We start from the raw sequence: 17451 nt of genomic DNA, 5'->3' as shown, positions 1-17451 counted from the left end.
GCTTCAGATTTATAGTATCCTACAACTTGACCATGACAGGCCTAATTTCACATGTTCGAAAAAAGGACACTTCACGTGCCGCAACCTTATCATAATTTCCTTGAACGCACGTGAAGACCTTAAATGAGAAGACTATCTTTCCCTGTTGGTCGGATTAGATTAAATCCCTTCTGGCCGACTCATCGATGTCGAGGTTTGCACTGCCTGCTTTCAAGGTACTCTTTTCATTTAGTCGCATATATTTAGGCTTTATGAAGCCTAACCTTTTCATAACTTTGGTTGGTTGATCTCGCTGAAACGCAGGTGATCCCCGTAAACACTTTCCTCTTACACAAATAAGTGTGATAGTACCTGGTGCTGATCGCCACGCCACTTGGACACCTCTCGCCACACCATTGACACATCTATTACATCGTTTCGATTGATGATGAGGCCCACTGCCCAACTCAGCGAGCAAAGTAACAGCCAAGTGTGCGAATTTACTCGATAACACCCTCTTCACTAGCAGATTCTCATCATTTTCTCCACATGGCAGACAAAAACTCCTGCTTTCATAATGTGTCTGAGGTTTTTCTATCAGCAAATCAGATGCTACCGCTTCAAGCTTAGTGGCACACGCATTAGACACGTCATCGTCCATCCGTTTTTACTCCCCACAACCAGAAAGCAGAGCTAAGATCAACCCAGTTCCAAGCATAATTCTCCACCATGGAGCCGCTTGTCCCACCCTTTTTGCACAATCCCCTCGCTTGTCTCTGTCTAGACTTGGTAATATGACAGTATTTCGGTTAAATTATCATTGCAATTTCGAACGATTTGCGTTCTCCTTGGTATTCGAGTCATCTCCGGAGTGTACCTGTCCTTAAACCGGTTTGCGGATACCAGCCAGTGTCTGACCTACTTCCTCTTTTATCATCTTCACGTGTTTTACCACTGTTTTGAGATACGTACATTTACGTGTGTGCCACCTACACGTAAACGCATTGTGGTGCATTTCACCTGCTCACTTGATCGATGACGCTGATGACTGTGGCGGCGGTGGTGGTGGTGGTGGAGACGTCATGACACAGTGTATTTCGGTCCCGTGTAGACAACCCGATAGGTGGGTACGGACCTGTCGCAGATGTGTACACATCAACCACCCTGAAACGACCTCGTACTTAGGCATACCTACTACTGGACACATTCAGTCATATTAGAAAATCTTGATAGAAAAATTATCGTGTGTGCTGTGAATCTATCGAAATTCACACTCGAAAAAATACTACCGCATTTTGCCTTGTATAACATGCTGCTTGTAGGGTTGATGAAATTCCATCGAACATTTAAGAAATGCCTAGTCACTTTGAATAGCAATCCAACTGAGTCACGGGGTGGTCTTTCTGCTCGGTTGGAGAGTCAGTGAACATTATATCACTTGAGTTGGACAGCGTGTTTCGCTATATTCTATCCAAATACATACTACTCATTCTACTTGGTGTTCAAACTGCAATCCGGAAGTTTAGGAGCTTGTTAAGTGTTTGCTGTGCAATAAACAACCGTTCAATATTTCTCAACTGTCTTTTGTATGTTGGCTAAATGTGTTGTTGACTTAGATCCGAATTTGAAAGTGTAGGGTAGCTTATCTATCGTTCTGCTTGTTTGTAGTAAAAACGTTTAGCCACCCTAGCATTCCTTCACGTCAAGGTCTTCAGGTATTTTAGCTTGACTTGTTCAAATTTAGCGTCGTCGGTTCACTCGTGCAGTCTCCCATTTTTGCACATGTTACGATCCGTTTTCACCTCGAATCACCTAATTACTCTCGTCCACCTGAGTGCATTCCCAAGTTCGTAAATGTGACGTTCTTTGTAAATGAGCAAAAGTTGTGCGGCGTGGCAAGCACCACAAACCGTGTGTCACAACAGTGCTACACCCAAGTGTGTGATAGAGTATTGCTGTGAGGTCTCTGTGAACTGCTTATCTGTTTTCCAAAGCCAGCGACTGAAGTTCTAAGCTCATGCTAGAACAAAGCTGAAGCGGGAGTTTGCCGAGATGCGGTACTTCGCACAGAAATCGATCAATAAACACATTGACATCGACCCGGTGTATCAGTCACCACGAACAAAACAGTTGCGGCACTCCGAACCACATGGGAAGCCTGACAACTTAGCGACATCCTGCATGCGAATCAGATCAAAGAAAGAACTCTGCTGAAAATAGGTTACTCAATCAAACAACTAAGTGGAACGAAACTAGAGCACAAGGCAAGAAGAAAACAGCCCCATCATAATGGAGGATTAGAACGGTTGAATTGAAGGCACCCAACCAGACACAAGGAGGTGAAACAAAAACGCAACACAGATCCCAAGCTGACCAATCAAATTACTCGAAAGCCACACAGGAACGACCACTCACCCCAGAGATACTGTCTAGGTACTACAAGCGCAGACAGAAGAGGAATTCTCCCACCCAGACCCGCACTGGTTATGAAGCATTAGCAACCCAAGCAAACAGACCAGCAACCAAGCAGCTACCAATATTCGGCAAATGACCGCAGTTTGCAGGTGATCGAACTGGTGGAGAGAATCCTTCTTAAGAGAGTTTTCAACGTTTCACAAGCAGCCACGACGTACGGTGTGTTTCTCATTTCTTCCTTCCTTGAGTTGACTACTGTTTACGCTATATAGACAACACAGTATATTTGTCTTGTGTCGGTGGCGAGAATGACCGCTACTCCCTACGCATCCCTTTTCCACTCATCGATTCCTGTGGAAATGGCGAGCAAATACAAAGGTCCAAAGCCCGCAACATCGTTGGGAATCAGTTTGCCCCAAATTGCCATACGAACTTATTTTGTCGAATTTTGCATCCTCAAAGATGTGTTGATACGTTCCCAGTGGCTTGTGGTTCCGACATTCATCGGAGAAAGACCCTTGCATCGTCGCTTTGCATCTGATTTGTTAACTAGTGCATTAGTTCGTCTCCTAGAAAAGTTCAGATTTGTATCGTTGTTGATTCCACACTCACTGATTAAGCAACATGTCAACGGCGCTGTTGGTGAAGGTTTTCCGCAATGATGTCACCATCAGGGGTGTCGAAACTGCCATCGGTCCTGGCAGGTTGATGCATGCGTTCAGCCATATTTCACCCTGGAAGTTTTACGATTAATACGGTACACAAGCATGGAACTGGTATCGACATGTGTGAATTTCATGTCGTTTTCAACTTGAACATTTGCCTACGTCCCTAGGCAGTCTACAAAATCCATGCTGATGAGCTAGTTATGTTTTCTTGCGACCGATTTGACGATGATGAAAGGTGTTTGCACATGGGTCTATGAGTTGTGTCTGTCAGTGTAATGCAGGTGAACTCATCATCATAACAGCTCCAACTTGGACCCCCGTCACCAATAAACACCAGTGAGCTGTTCTGCAGAAAATTGTGTAAATTCGAGCGCTTCTGATCGAAATCGCTCTCTGATCAAGTTGGGTCGCCCATTTATTGCCTTTTTTCGTTCACACGAGGCTTTACCTGGCCTTCAGATGCATCCAGCTGACTAGTTTATCTAAAGGCATCATGTTTCTGCTCTGGGTTGTTAAACCATACAGATGAGAAGACGGGTTTTTACGAAGCTTTTGCTGTGGAAAATGGTCGGTTGGTAAGATTTATCTTATTTCCAATTTAAGAAGGCGTAGCTATCAGAGCATCTGAGACGGGCGAATGATGAGTGTTTACAGTCCAGTTTAACCCCTCTCTCGTTTCCGTCTGTTCTGTTCACTTTTCAGATCACACCAGAGTTGATTGATGTGTTGTACAACATGGCACAACAATACGGTATGTATTCCTCCCGTTCTGAAAGTCGAACTAGCCGTGAGTGTCGTTCCTGTGTTCCTAATCTCCTTATCGGTGTTTTTCCTCATCTTTCATCATTACTGGTCCTGTTCGGGTTATATCTATCACCGTGCATGTTCTCATACCGTCTGGTTTTTCTAACACATAGGGTTGTTGTTCTTGCTTATCTACTGAGGAATTCGGATGGCCCGGTATTTAAGTTCCCTGTTGTACAATTCAACGTCAATGTGTTGGAATATAGGTAGCTTAGGTGTGCTTACTGGTGCTTGATCAGACGCTCGTTGATCTGTTCGCCGAGCTTGGCAATTGGCTTGCAAACGTTTCGTCCCTGGTCGAGCAGTTATCGTCAGTGCATAGTTGATTGGGTGCTTCCTCCGTGCCTGACCGCGTGTATATTGTTTCTGAAGAGTATCTACTGCCCTGTCATTTGATTGGTTCGTTGGCAAATACCTTGTACTATTATTGGCCTGAGCTCCGAAGTTTGCAAACCCATTGCAAAGCTCGGTGAACGGATCAACGACCATATGATCAGCATTGTTATACTGGTACTATCCGTTTTCTGCGTGTGTGGGGGGGAGTGAAGAGTTCGACTATGTAGCAAACCTGTTCTCTAGTCTTGTGCAGTACTCTTTCGGCAGATTCAAGTATGTTTCACTGACGAGGGTGTTCTCTCGTAGCAGCCGTATGGCATGCGTTCTTCAATGGTAATCGAATTTCGTTTATATTTCATACTTACCAGCAGCTTTTATGTGGGTGGGGTAGAATTTTTCATTTCATCCGCAGTGAACGTTCCAGCTTTTCAACCGTTTTTGGCGCATCCATACTTGCGCGACATGCTAATGTTCCTCAGCATCCCTCTTCAAGCCCACCCTACATAACGTGAGTAACACGACGAGTTGCCACGAGATTCCACTCTTATTACTCATTAAACGACGAGAGCAATGGTTATCATAGCTTACTCAAGTTGTCCTACTTCGCTTTATCCTACCCTTCAGCTGTATTGTCTTCGGTCGATATTTCGACTGAAATGTTCCAGTGAACGGTGCTCTGTGCTTATTACAAGTCTAAATTATCAGTCAATTCAAGCCGTCATAAAGCTTTTCTATCCATTCCGTGAGCAAAAACAGAGGGCTTATTGTGTTCACTCTCCTCATCCACGAAACCTAGACTTGTAAGTTAAATACTGGACGACGTTAGCAAAAATGTGGGGCGAACAGATAGTCGACTTGGAAATAAAATCAAAACTGTCCCTGCATCAAGCGCAGCCTGGTAAATTCTGACGCGTAAGGACTCACCAACTGGCGGCAACAGAGCTCTTGAAGGCTTGTCTGAAGAAGTCGCCCCCAGATAGAAGCTAACCTCCGACTTCTTGAAGTCAGCCGCGCTGCCACTCTTTGGACCTACTCTAGTGTGTTCAACCGTACGCTCCGGTAGGCATCGGTGTCGATGTGGCTGCTAGAGACCTGATTGATTACATGGGTCGCAGTAGCTGTACCAAATTATGCCCGCGCTGTAGTGGTACAAACTGTGGTAATTTTGTACGGTGTTCTATGGTCGTCTCTAATCTGACTCGAGTTTCAACAGCGCTAGTTATCTGCTCCCATGAGCAGATGGAACGTTCACACACACACACGCACAATTTGTCCCCTTTAATCACTCTGTCGTTCATCTGTTGCACCCCTTCGGTGCCTAACTGCCACGCCACCAGAAGGAAGCGCAAGGGCTGGGATGCTGCCAGGTTGCCCAAGCCTAGACGGGGGAAGTCGAGAGGCAGAGGTCGGGTTCGAACCACGGACCTTCCGACTAGTAAATTTGCGCCCTAACCACTGAGCCATCTCGTCCCCTTTACCAGATATTGAGCAAAGCGCCGAAGTTGCGTTGCGGTAGACCATGCTGCGACTAAAAAAACCTCGTAGCATGGACTGCTTGAAGCCCTAAGGATGGTTTGGACCGAATACCAAGTCTGGACAGCGAGAGAGCTGTGGTACAGTGGGGTGATTTGTTTGTGATTGTACCTACTCGACGGTGGCGTTGCTACAATCGCCATGGAACTATGCCGTGGACTTGTTTTAGTCAACTATTGAGATGGTCGCGGTACTTTTACCATTTGTTAATTACTTTGCCCAGTGGTTACTTTGTCCTGTCTGATGTGGATAGGGTATCATTTCTGCAATGTTCGCATCTTTTGTAAAAGTTACAGTCCTGCATGAATAAGTTTTTTTACACCTTGGTCATCGCTATTCTGTGAGACACACGAGATTTGTTTGCAGCAAAGCGGTGCACCAAGGGTCGTTTGCGAACAGTAATTTAATCGTACGCATGACGTGATTAACCCCTCAGGGGTTCGCCGAATTGGCTGTGAATCAGTTTTTGGCTTGGCCAGTTGCATTTATCCATGGAAGTACCCACGTTTCCGGTTTCTAATCAATCAGAATTAGGTTGCGCACTTTGGGTTGATTGTTTGGTCGGTAACAAAAGTTATTAAAAACTCTTCTCTTAACGTTGTGTTTTCCCATCAATCATCCCAGAATTAGGTTACTTTGCTTCTCGACAAAAGTGCGTACATTGGTTGTGAAGAAAAGAACAATATGTCTTATGGGGCCCTCGTTTGACAACATCCTCACTGTTTTTCGAAATGCACTGCACTGCACGATACTCGTGAAATATTATCCACGGCATAGGATTATTCAAGGTGAAGGGCATGGAGCGATCGGATAGATTCTTTCCTTTGTGCTGTGTTGTTCGTCCATTTGTGTGTTAAAGTCCAGAAGCACCTGTTCTTTTGCAGACCAAGTTCGATTCTCAACAGTTCCCTATTTTTCTCCGCTTTCAGGTTCTCCCAGTCAGGTAGCACAGAACTTCTACCGTAGCCTGGTGAACGGTTCAATGTGCCGGTCTCCTCTCCTGAGTAACGGACCTACCCAAAGTGGCAGTAGTGGTAATACCTTTGGTCCTCTGGCTATACCTGGATCCGGAACAATGATGACAGGCAGTGCGGATATTCCTTCTGTCTCAGCCTGCAGTAATACAAACAACAGCAATTGTAATGGACACAAAACCTCCGGGTCTTCCTTACAATCGCCGATATCGTGTTGCAACGTAACCGGTGCTCCCACATACCATATCCACCCAGTTCATCAACTTCGTGGCCTTAGTTTTACTCCACTGTCGGTAGATCCTGAGCCCTCCTCGTCAGCATCCGCACCAGCAACAGCAGGGAATTCAGAATGGCAACCCAGATCTTCCGTTGCTCCTCCCTCCCCCCATACATTGTCTCCAAATCAGCTTGCACGATCCAGTCGTTATGGTTCTTCTGTATCTGCCACTATGACCAGTACCCCTTCACCCACTCTAGCCGCAACCCAGTACCCGAGTGATTCCATTGTGCACGAATTCCGCTCACAGTGTCGTCCGGTGAGACGTTGATTTGTTTATTCTGTTTTTCGGTCTTCGCACATGAATTTGTTCTGATTTAGCATTTGTGCCCCAGCCCAGTGGACGTAAAGGACTTCATCTTGTGCTTCATTCCCGTCGCTTTCAACTGTTTTGCACCTACTCAAAGGCCTGTGGAATTTTTTCCTTGGTTCTTTATCGAAAATCTAGCCAAGAAGATTCGTGCCTTTTGCATGCACGTCCAATGCGGCTCCAAGCTGTTCCCATCGTTTCTGCTGTATTAGATAAAGACCGCTTTGTACACAACATGTGTTGTGTCGTGCTATACGTATACGAATATTTTACGCTGATCTCTTTTTGACTTTGTTATCTGTATTTTTCCATCAGAACTAACTTATCTCACCCATCTACCCCGGTACTGTCTCCCTTTCATCGCTTTTTGTACATTGATTCTTCCGATTTTACCAAACCGACCTGCCATTATGACTGCCTATTAGCTCTCTGTCAATTTCATGGCCACTTGCCCTCCCGACTTCGCTCCGCTACGCATACATAGCCTTTGCTTTGCCTTTCTGGCCGCAATCGTGGTCGTGCCCCGCCTTCTAATCACTCTGGCGCCATGAGATATTAATTTTATTTTTATACTACTTATTACGTTTCGAGTAGGCAACAGCAAGCCGCGACTGTTCACTGCAAGGATAGTTTATGATCCCTGCTTGTTTTCGCCACTGAGTCCGAAACCTTCTCCCAGTGTTTTACACATAGGTTTATCGGATTTAATTCGACAGGCGCCAATTGTTTAGTTTCTGTTTATCATCTCTGCTCCGTCAGTTCTACGGAGCCGACAAGTGAATACAACATGATCAGTTGTTTTGTTTGATCCCTTAAATCTCCAGTTGTTTCCCATCGACTAATTTGATGCCGAGTTTGACCAAGAGTCCTATTTGTGTGTTTGTTCGTTCTTGTGTAATATATTTTCTCTTCCATTTCGTGGCCTACGCGTCCTTCCTCCTTGTGCCACAACGGCGATTTCTGGTGTACATTTGTTTTTTATACGAAAGAATACAACCACTACTTCTCTCTCTTGTGCAATGTTCGTGTACGAATAAATATGGTGATTTGCGCACATTCAGCACATACTCCCAGAGCCATTGGTTCCTTTGATCCAACAAGGGTTTACCCCTTTCTGGTCAACCGACCTGTGTCGTAAAGTACAATATCGGTAGCTGAATTCGTGCAGTGAGGCTTTTCGCAGTTTGGAGCGATGTGGGTCGTATACGTAAGTACCGATGGCGAAGATGTCTTCAACAGTGCGACTATGATAACCGTGAGCAAATGATGTCGAAGAGTTGATCATTGGCCAATGGTCAATGATTGGGGAACGACAACCCATTGATTTTCGTTGTATCTGAAGCTTGACGATACAAGAGGTCATCTAGTTCCGAAATATGTGGTTTGGGCGGACTTGCTGTTCGTTCCTCGCGAGAATACCGCTCTGTCACGAGGCGAGCCGCTTGCGTAGTGGTGCCATGCCATCCGAAGTAACCCCACCCCATTTTTCCAAACTGTTTGTGGTGAGTCGTCGTGGAACGGGCTATCGAATCTCCCTCGTTTTACACACAATCCTTAACTGGTAATGCAATAGTTACGCTTAGGCTGCTTAGCTTTTAATTTGCAGCTAAGGTTTTTAGCCTTTGAATACTACTGGTGGGTGGTCCCCTGACCTAACAGCCTTCCAAAGAAATGAGAGCAGTCAGTCTACGTATTTTTAAAAAAAACCGCACCCGAATAAATAGTTCAGCATAAATACACGTGAATTTCGCTCATCCTCAGCTCTTGGCTCCACTTGTAATGCGACAGAATCGCTTATACCAGGCTTTTCATGAGATAGAGCCCTGACTAGCGCAACCTCCTGGCCCTTCTCTCAAGGAATTAATATGTACATGTCGATGCCTCTGTTTTGTTTCACGTATTTGTTTTCCTCGTACATATATTCATCCATACGGTCTAGTAGTTTCGTCTTGCACCGCAACGCTCCGAAACGTCCACGCATCGAGTAACATCCACAGCCTTAAGCACCATGGAGGTGGTATTGAAACCGTGGCGCCCGGTCCATCGATTACTTTAGAAGCAGAATACCATTTCTGCTAGGCTTTATTCCCATGCTCATGGCTGTGCACCATTGGTGATTCAGAAGTTACCCTAGCAGACTATTTTGAGGTCGGCACTGCTTTTAGGATCATCGGGTGAAAGGGTGAATGTTTGACTGAATACTCGTCAATAGTCACCACTGCGGACTAGTTTGTCTTTGCCTGTGAGTTTCTCTCGGAGCCCATTTGATGATCGTTGGTTTCCCATTATATCTACTTATGCCACAACAGAATATAGCTCTGAATGACACACCACTTGAGCGCAGGCTTGATCTCAGATTCAACAGGTTTTTCTAAATAGCTCGGGTCACTCAACTATGTGGTTTCCCACAAATACGAACCAGTATAGACGCAAGTTGACCATTTCGCTATTGACTATCGATGACCCAAGCCTGTTTCTATCTGTCGCTCTTTTAAGAACACTTTTATGGACTCATATCATGCACTTGTCCGTCGCTGCCTTTCCAGTGGTTTTCGGAGAAGGTAAGTCGACTCTGCACATCTCATCAAGAAAACCCACACATCTTGAAGTGAAACAAAGTCACCCTTCGTGATGTTTCCCCGCTAATCCTTGTACAGAATTGAATACCTCCTAGACAGTGATTTGGCCAAGCGTTCGAGATGCCGTTCTTGTATGGTTGATACGTTGGTTGACACCAAAGGATTCGAGTTGATATGGTCATCAAACGGGTTTTCGGTACCTTATCTCGCGACCACATCCAGCGCCAGGAAGTGTAATGACTGGATCGATTTATACACTCATCTACATACCAATTTGGTTTTGACGCGAGATTCACCTGAAACCTAGCTGAATCTTTCATTTGTGATGTTCTTATGCAGCTGAATGTGCTGCATCAGGCCGCCCCATGTTTCACTTGGCTTGATATTCGAAATATCGCAATACACTTCGTATGCGTAATACAACACTCATAGGGTTACTGAAAACTCCTAGGCAGTCCACGACCTGTTTTGCCTTTCTTGGAGCTCACCAGGTAGGCGCACTCCCCGAGTTTCCACCGTCAAACCTTTGTTCTGCTTGAACATCACATAAACGAGAGATTCAGCTGGGCTCCCGTTGAGTTTCCCACCAAAACCAAGTTGGTGTGCAGATGAGTCGAATTTCATGCAATTTGAGTCAGTCCAACCTGCAATTTCCCAGTCCGATATGGTGCTCAGGTGTGTTTGTTTTATCTGTTGTCTAGGGGTATTTTGTAGAAAGCTTCTTTTTGGGTCCATAGTTCTAAAAAAAATTATGTGCCTCAGCAGAAGAGCGGCCAGTGGTTAATCCTTAGAACTGATCGAACCACAGCCATCGAAATAGTCTGGTCCAAGCGATCCACATGCCACGCGGTTTTAACTCCATCGAGTGAGAAGTCAGGAATTTTCAGCAACCATATGAGTAGTGTATTACGTCTATACGTGCGTCGCAAATATCTCGAACATTGTACAAACCGAAACATGAGGTAGCCTGGTGCAGCACATTTGGTTGCAGTTCAGTTGGGTTCCAGGTGATTCTCACGTCACAACCAAATTGGTATGCAAATGAGTGTATTTCGCTCAGTTAGAGGTAACTTTGGATACTTTGCTTTCAAAGGTCCAAAGTTGCTGATATTCACGTGAATTACGGCTTCAGCTGTCTGATACATGTCTCTACATAACTAATGTCTCTAACATAGATGAAGCATTAGGTTTGGACTCCACGTTTGTCTCTATAGATCAATCGCTTTGGAGTTTATCGAAATAATAAGTATCGTCCCACCATCAGCATCAACGGTATGACATCAGTGTCCAACATTGATGTTTCGCCGCCGTACAACCATGATTGATTTGAAGGCTTTATTGTGAGGAAAAGGATTAAACTGGATGGGAAAGGGGCTTATTGCCAGCCTTCCACAATCATTCCGAAGTGCCTACACCTTTAGACACTCATTCGGGCAATCTGGATAAAAACTGAAAATGCGAACGCCATTGGCATCGATTAGCAGCTACATCTAGCAGCGTGTCCAGCCAGGTGCCGTCAGTTTCACGCATTCCCATGCTAGAAGGCGTGTTTCGCCGACGGCACCCAGACTCGTTCTGCCAGGTCAAGGTTTGGCCACCTCTCTGCTTCCGTCACTCTGAACTCGGTACCAAATACAAAACTCTCCTCGGCAAACGATGTTTCGGGATGCGCCATACATCGCCTAACCAATACAGCTTCTGGTGCTGTACACATTCTTCAACGGAAGTCTATCTTGCATAGCTCAAGACTCGCTTTCTAACTGTCTGGTTGCGGACTTGGAACCAACCAGTTCTGTGACAACGGTTGTCGAATACCTGTAGCCATTTTCAGTTCCGTTGGTCGAACAGGCCTAATCTCACAACCGCAGAGCAAGATGACCCTTACTGTAAACTGATACACACTGATTATCATCCCAGAGGGAAATTATTCCCCGTGACTTAAAAGCTACGGGCGTCTGTGTGCGAACTACTTTGCTTCGGTATCCTTTCTGTGCAGGTCACTAATTGTCAAGCCTGGTAGCTAACTGAAGAGATGAATCCCTATCTTAGCCGTGCTTTTATACTACTAACAGATGTTCAGTAGGTAACTTTATCTGCCGTCTGTGATGTCAGCTTCGTCTGCCCTTAGCTACGTGACTCCAGATAACCGTTGATAAAAGTAGTGTGTCTAACGAGACTACGAACAATCACTCAAAGGTAACTGAATCCTTCTTTACAAACATTTTCACGATCTGGTAGTGTCGTGCAACTAGGGCGTTACTTGGCGTTAAGTGGGTGCGCAAGACGGCTGCACACCTTCGACGAACTGGTCGGAAAGCAACTGGTGGCGCAACACTCCGTCCAGCCCTGGCAAAGCCCGATCCAACGATTGCTGCATGCCGGCGAAGAACACGGTCGGGTCACACCCAGGTGTCATCCTGGCCGTCTTGAACCGCCTCATAGCCTTCTGGCGGTCGGCCGATGTGTCGAACTCCGCTGCAAGGAGTTCCTTCGCAGCGGCCCATTCCACCTTCCGAGGGCTTCTTCTGACCACATCCGGGGCCTTATTGGTTGTTGATCAGGTGGCTGTTGATCAGTTCGCCACCACATTTTCACCACCACATTTCACCACATTACCAACATCCAGGGCCGCCTTCGCCCGGCCCCTGAGGAGGGTTTTCGGCGCCGCCAACTTACCTTGGTCGGTATCGAGCTCAGCAGCCTCCGCAACCTCCTCAAAGTCCTCCAGGAAGGTCCGAACATTATCATCCTCAAGGGGTTGTGGCCATGGGATCCTGGTCACGGCAACAAATGAAAGGAAGAAGGCCTTCGCTGCGGAGTTACTTATTAGAAAATGCCAACTGACCAGTTACAAACTATTGGACAGGGAATCATAACTCTCATATGCATCTTGTTTACAAAAACTGAACGTCCATCTTCTCTTGAACGCGTCTTCCTTAACTTTCCTGGATATTCGTTGACTGTTGCTCAAATCCAAGCAAATGCTACAAAGCGAATCCACAAATTCCGCGATAGATAGAGACCCAAAGCGAATTTACAGGAAGAAAACATACTAGTCGCATGCCTCTCCCATCAGTACTATCACCGTTACACCAGTAGCACCACCTTCTGAAAGTAGACTGCACCAAGGACTGCCCACAGCTGGCCAATACAGACTGTTCTGCGCCAATCTGCTTCCCATCATTTGCCTGTCATGTACCTCGAGAGCCAAGTGGCTGCAGCCTCGTTTAATAGTAGACAAGTTCGATCCATTTTCTACTCGAGTGTAATCAACATGATTTCGAACGCGTTTACAAGCCGACTGCTTTGAAGTAAATAGGTTTTGCTCGACGCTTGTCACTTCCAGCGCCTTATGAATCTTCTTTATAGGAAACTATGGATAAAGTAGTTGTTATTCTCATGTTAACCAAGAATTCAAGAGGCTAACAAAGAATTATTTGCTCAATTTCTACTTCTTACTGAGCAGACACGTGTGCCTATCTGGACAGTCACGCGATCATCTGGTCTTCAAACGACACCGGTCGATAAATCCATTTCCTTGCATGTCCTTCTTAATTCGTTACCTGATTTGTGTGCCGCATTTTTTTAACTACGGTATTTAGAATGGTAAGTTTGATTGGTCTGCGTGCAGTCGAGTTCAATTCATTCACTTTAGAGGGAGGTCATTATCCTTAGTTTCGGACAAGCGGGCACACAGCTTTCAAATGCAGCCTGGGAATTATTGTGTCTCGAACATGGGATAAAGCCTGATGGCTTACTTTTCGATTCGTTAAACCCAGAAGACTGCCTGAATAACCAAACGTTTTTTCAAGATACCCCGACCGGACAACAAGTACCACGAGCTGTGATTATGGATTTGGAGCCCACGGTTATAGGTAGGTGAGTGGTGCCACAACTGTGTCTTTTGCAAATGCATATATCCTGTTCGAACCGAAGACGCTTGTTTCGCTACGATAGTCTCTTTGCCTCTAACTTACAATAACCCCGTATGATGAAGGATTTTATCAAACCGAAGAACTTCTATCATACGATAGCCCCGAAAGACACTAAAGATATCAGTGAATGTAACTACCTTCAGAATAGTATGTATAATAATAGTTCGCCGGTGCCCAGCTGCCATGCCATCCGAAGGAAGCACGAAGGTTACCTAAACATAGACAGGGGAAGTTGAGAGGCAGAGGTCGGGTTCGAAACACGGACCTTCCTGTCAGTAAATTCACGTTCTAGCCACTAAGCTATATCGCCTCCAGAACAGCTTGTATGCTGTAAACTGAGTTCTCTCCAAATTTAGTATTCATGTGCCCTCGATTTAGTCAGTTATTTCAGTGGTCAGGACTCTCCACTCTTAAAACCATTTTCGAGTTCTTGTCGAGAGTATGTGGGAGAAACTTCGGGGTGTTTTTCGAAAACCGCAGTTATTCAGGTGGGTAGGAATTACCACTGTAGAAAGTGCGGCCACCCAACTTTAAACATTTGTACTTCGTTAACCGGCTGTTACCCAAATGCCTTTGTAGTTCTGCACGGGTCCTTTGGTAGAATCTCCCATTTTGGAGTTAGTACTATCCAGGTAAGGTGCTGTAAAAAACCCACCATTCAACAACCAAAGTCTTGTAGGGAACATCTATTCCCAAAAGAATCCTTTTTAAGCTACCTGTCTCATCTCATCAATGTTTGGTGAGTGGTTCTCAAATCCAGGCGGCTGTCTAGACAGGTAACCGTCAGGGTAAAAACGAAACATGCTACTGAGAGGTAGTAAAGTGATCTGTGCCTACTGCCCTGCCAAAAGGATGCAACTAGGCAAACTCAGGTAACAGATTCAGTCGTGTCCCACGAATAACAAAGATATACTCAGCCCAAACAGTGAAAATCAGTAGCGTTAACTTAACAGCATTGCGGGGTATTTGTGAAGCCGACTGGTCGCTCTCCAGGACAGAGTCGCAATCAAGTTGAACTTTCAGAGTGGTGGTTAATGTAATCGATAGTTTCGGGAACCTAGTTGACTCATCATTTGAGGGACTGGAATATCGTACCATCTATCATGAATAATTTGTAGGGTATCTTCAATCGCCGGAACCAAGCTTTGGCCGAATGCATAAACCCTATAGCTTCATGAGCAGTCATCACCCAGTGTTTGTGATGCTTAAGTTCAGATAAGTTTGTGTCTGGCTAACGATTACTATGTCAATTTTTTGTGCTAATTTAACCAAAATATAAACCGTTACGGTGAACACTTACAGTCTACTACTTACAGTCTACGAATTCCGAGTCTACTACATATTTTAATGTATGGTACATCTAGAGTGATCCCCGCAAATCGACTATCCAGAAAACCGGGTTGATACATTAGGTTTTGTTCCAATCATTTCAGAGCTGTACTTCGCACACGTAGAGTGACTTTCTGTTACTTCGGATTTCACACTACAGTTTGTTGGGGGTAATCTGCATTGACCCAGGCAGAGTGCAGTATTTGCCAAATGGACGTCGATGTGCCTCGATGGTTAAGGAACACACAGTATTTGTGGTTCGAATCCAACTCCGGAATCTCGACCGTTGCTGTTCAGGTTTGGGCAACTCGGTACTATTTTCACCCTCGTGCTTCCTTCGAGTAGCATGGCATGGACATGAAGAGTGTTACAGCTGAACGATTATTTTTTATTATTGTCAATATGGTTTGCTTATAAAGTTTCTTTGGGTACTTTGTACAAGAGATGACACGTCATTGTTGAACAATACAGACTAATGATCCAAGCAGTCGCGAAACTCTTCCGGTGTCCAGCTGCCATGCTACCCGAAGGGGGTACGAGGGCCTAGGTACTGCTAGGTGGCCAAAGCCTAGACAATGGCAGTCGAGATCTCGGGATTGGGTTCGAACCACAGACCTTCTGATCAGTGAGTTCATAACTTAACCCGTGGGCTCTCTCGACTTAAACTAGGTGAGGTCACCTTAGGTCGGTAGATCATACAGCGCGCAGCAACAAATTTAGCCGATGAGTAATTCGCCAAGGTTTACGTTACCGTTTCAGTCACCGTATACAGATGATCATTTTAACCTTGAGAACAGAACCTTCGTGTTTTCGCCTAATTACACTGCATGTAACACGAGAGTTGACTCTATTTATGGGCTGGAAATAGCTCAGTGATTAAGACGCATGCTTACTGACCGGAATGTCTGTGATTCGAACTCAAGCTATGAATCTCGACTACTGTTGTCTAGGCTTGAGAAATTTGGCAGTATCTAACCCGCGCGCTCCTTTCAGGCAGCATGTCAGCAAGGCGCCGGAAGCGAATGTCTGTGATTCGAACTCAAGCTATGAGTCTCGACTACAGTTGTCTAGGCTTGGGAAATTTGACAGTATCTAACCCGCGTGCTCCTTTCAGGCAGCATATCAGCAAGGCACCGGAAGGATGTTACAGCGGAACGACTGTCTTCTAAACACAGTTTTGTTCCGGTAACAAATGAATCAGCAACTAGGGCGTGCTACCTACAATCTTTCAAGATGTGTCTTCATTATCACAGAGTGCCGAGCATTGCGGAATAATTAGTACCTCACTCTACCACGCCAAATCAAAACATTTCATGATTGACGGGACTCTCACGACAATCGTATACTTTCATATAAGTTTTCATAGCTTTTACGTCTTGCCCATGATCAGATTGCTGATAGAACACTACAGTCATGCGTCACATAGTTCAGGTTTGACGATTGTCTGTAGCGGAAACCAGATTCACCTGGTCACCGTTACTTGAATGCAGTTATCCGGCAGTCCTAGACCTCAAACAGACAACTTTTGCGACCATCGTAAACAGTTAGCACACACACAGTTCAATGATACCGGCGTTGTATTTTGGCGCTATACGAGCTCTGGGGGCAAACTATCCGACATACCGCATCTTCACGATCTCACCGTTCGTTTGGGGGAACCTTGGCAGGCTTGTGAGCAAAGTTATCAAACATGAAGCATCTTCCTTTGTTTGGTACGAATAAGTCATTTTGACGCGGTTAGCCAAAGAAGCACTAGGTCCGTATTCCATTGCAGATAGAAGAGCGCGTCTTGTCCTGTTGATGACGATGGCTAATGTTGCTTGAGTCTCACTTTTGAAAATTCACATCATGGTGGCCCCGGAATTGCCGATAGTTATCAGTATTCTATGGCTAATGTTCCGCCCGGTTTGTTTCCGAAATGCGGTGTTTCCTTTGCCGTCACGAAGAGACTGGACCTTACCGTGGTGTGACGGTTTGCGCACCTCAGCGATCCATTGAGCTATACTGGAGAGTGTCCCGCGACACTCAGAGAGTCTCTCATACCAGGTTGGTCAATGGTTAGAGGTCTGACGAACACAGTCTCCTGGCCCTCCAGGTTGGGGGTTGGAACATGTGGCGACTTGTTCCGTAGAAATGGTAATGCATTTGCATTTCCCACCAAACACCGCTGCCTTGCGGTTAGGCTTTTGAGCCAAAGGCTTTGGTTGAAGACCCTAATCGTCATCCTGTCTAGGTGTGGGCGCCCTGGCAGTATCCCAGCCCACGTACAACCATGAATTGCACATACACAAATAAACTCATGCCACATCGGC

At 45.6% G+C, this 17451-nt stretch overlaps 2 protein-coding genes across 2 annotated transcripts in view; one reads left to right on the top strand and one right to left on the bottom strand.

Moving 5' to 3' along the window:
• Nucleotides 1-17451, top strand: part of T265_06010 (hypothetical protein) — a gene marked incomplete at both ends in the record, with an annotated part of 82737 nt that overhangs the window by 57469 nt on the left and 7817 nt on the right. The window contains 6 exons of the mRNA XM_009171169.1: nucleotides 3765-3849; nucleotides 6665-7245; nucleotides 10215-10283; nucleotides 10327-10366; nucleotides 12147-12529; nucleotides 13531-13750. Coding sequence (XP_009169433.1) covers nucleotides 3765-3849; nucleotides 6665-7245; nucleotides 10215-10283; nucleotides 10327-10366; nucleotides 12147-12529; nucleotides 13531-13750 — 1378 coding nt within the window. The remainder of the gene's footprint in view (nucleotides 1-3764; nucleotides 3850-6664; nucleotides 7246-10214; nucleotides 10284-10326; nucleotides 10367-12146; nucleotides 12530-13530; nucleotides 13751-17451) is intronic.
• Nucleotides 8592-8780, bottom strand: T265_06009 (hypothetical protein; the record flags this gene model as incomplete). The annotated part of the gene is made up of 1 exon (XM_009171168.1): nucleotides 8592-8780. One exon carries the CDS (start codon nucleotides 8778-8780, stop codon nucleotides 8592-8594), a length of 189 nt encoding a protein of 62 aa, XP_009169432.1.

Source organism: Opisthorchis viverrini (genome assembly GCF_000715545.1).
Source record: "Opisthorchis viverrini unplaced genomic scaffold opera_v5_121, whole genome shotgun sequence".
In the NCBI taxonomy this organism is placed as follows: Eukaryota; Metazoa; Platyhelminthes; class Trematoda; order Opisthorchiida; family Opisthorchiidae; genus Opisthorchis; species Opisthorchis viverrini.
This window is presented reverse-complemented; position numbering and strand designations above follow the sequence as displayed.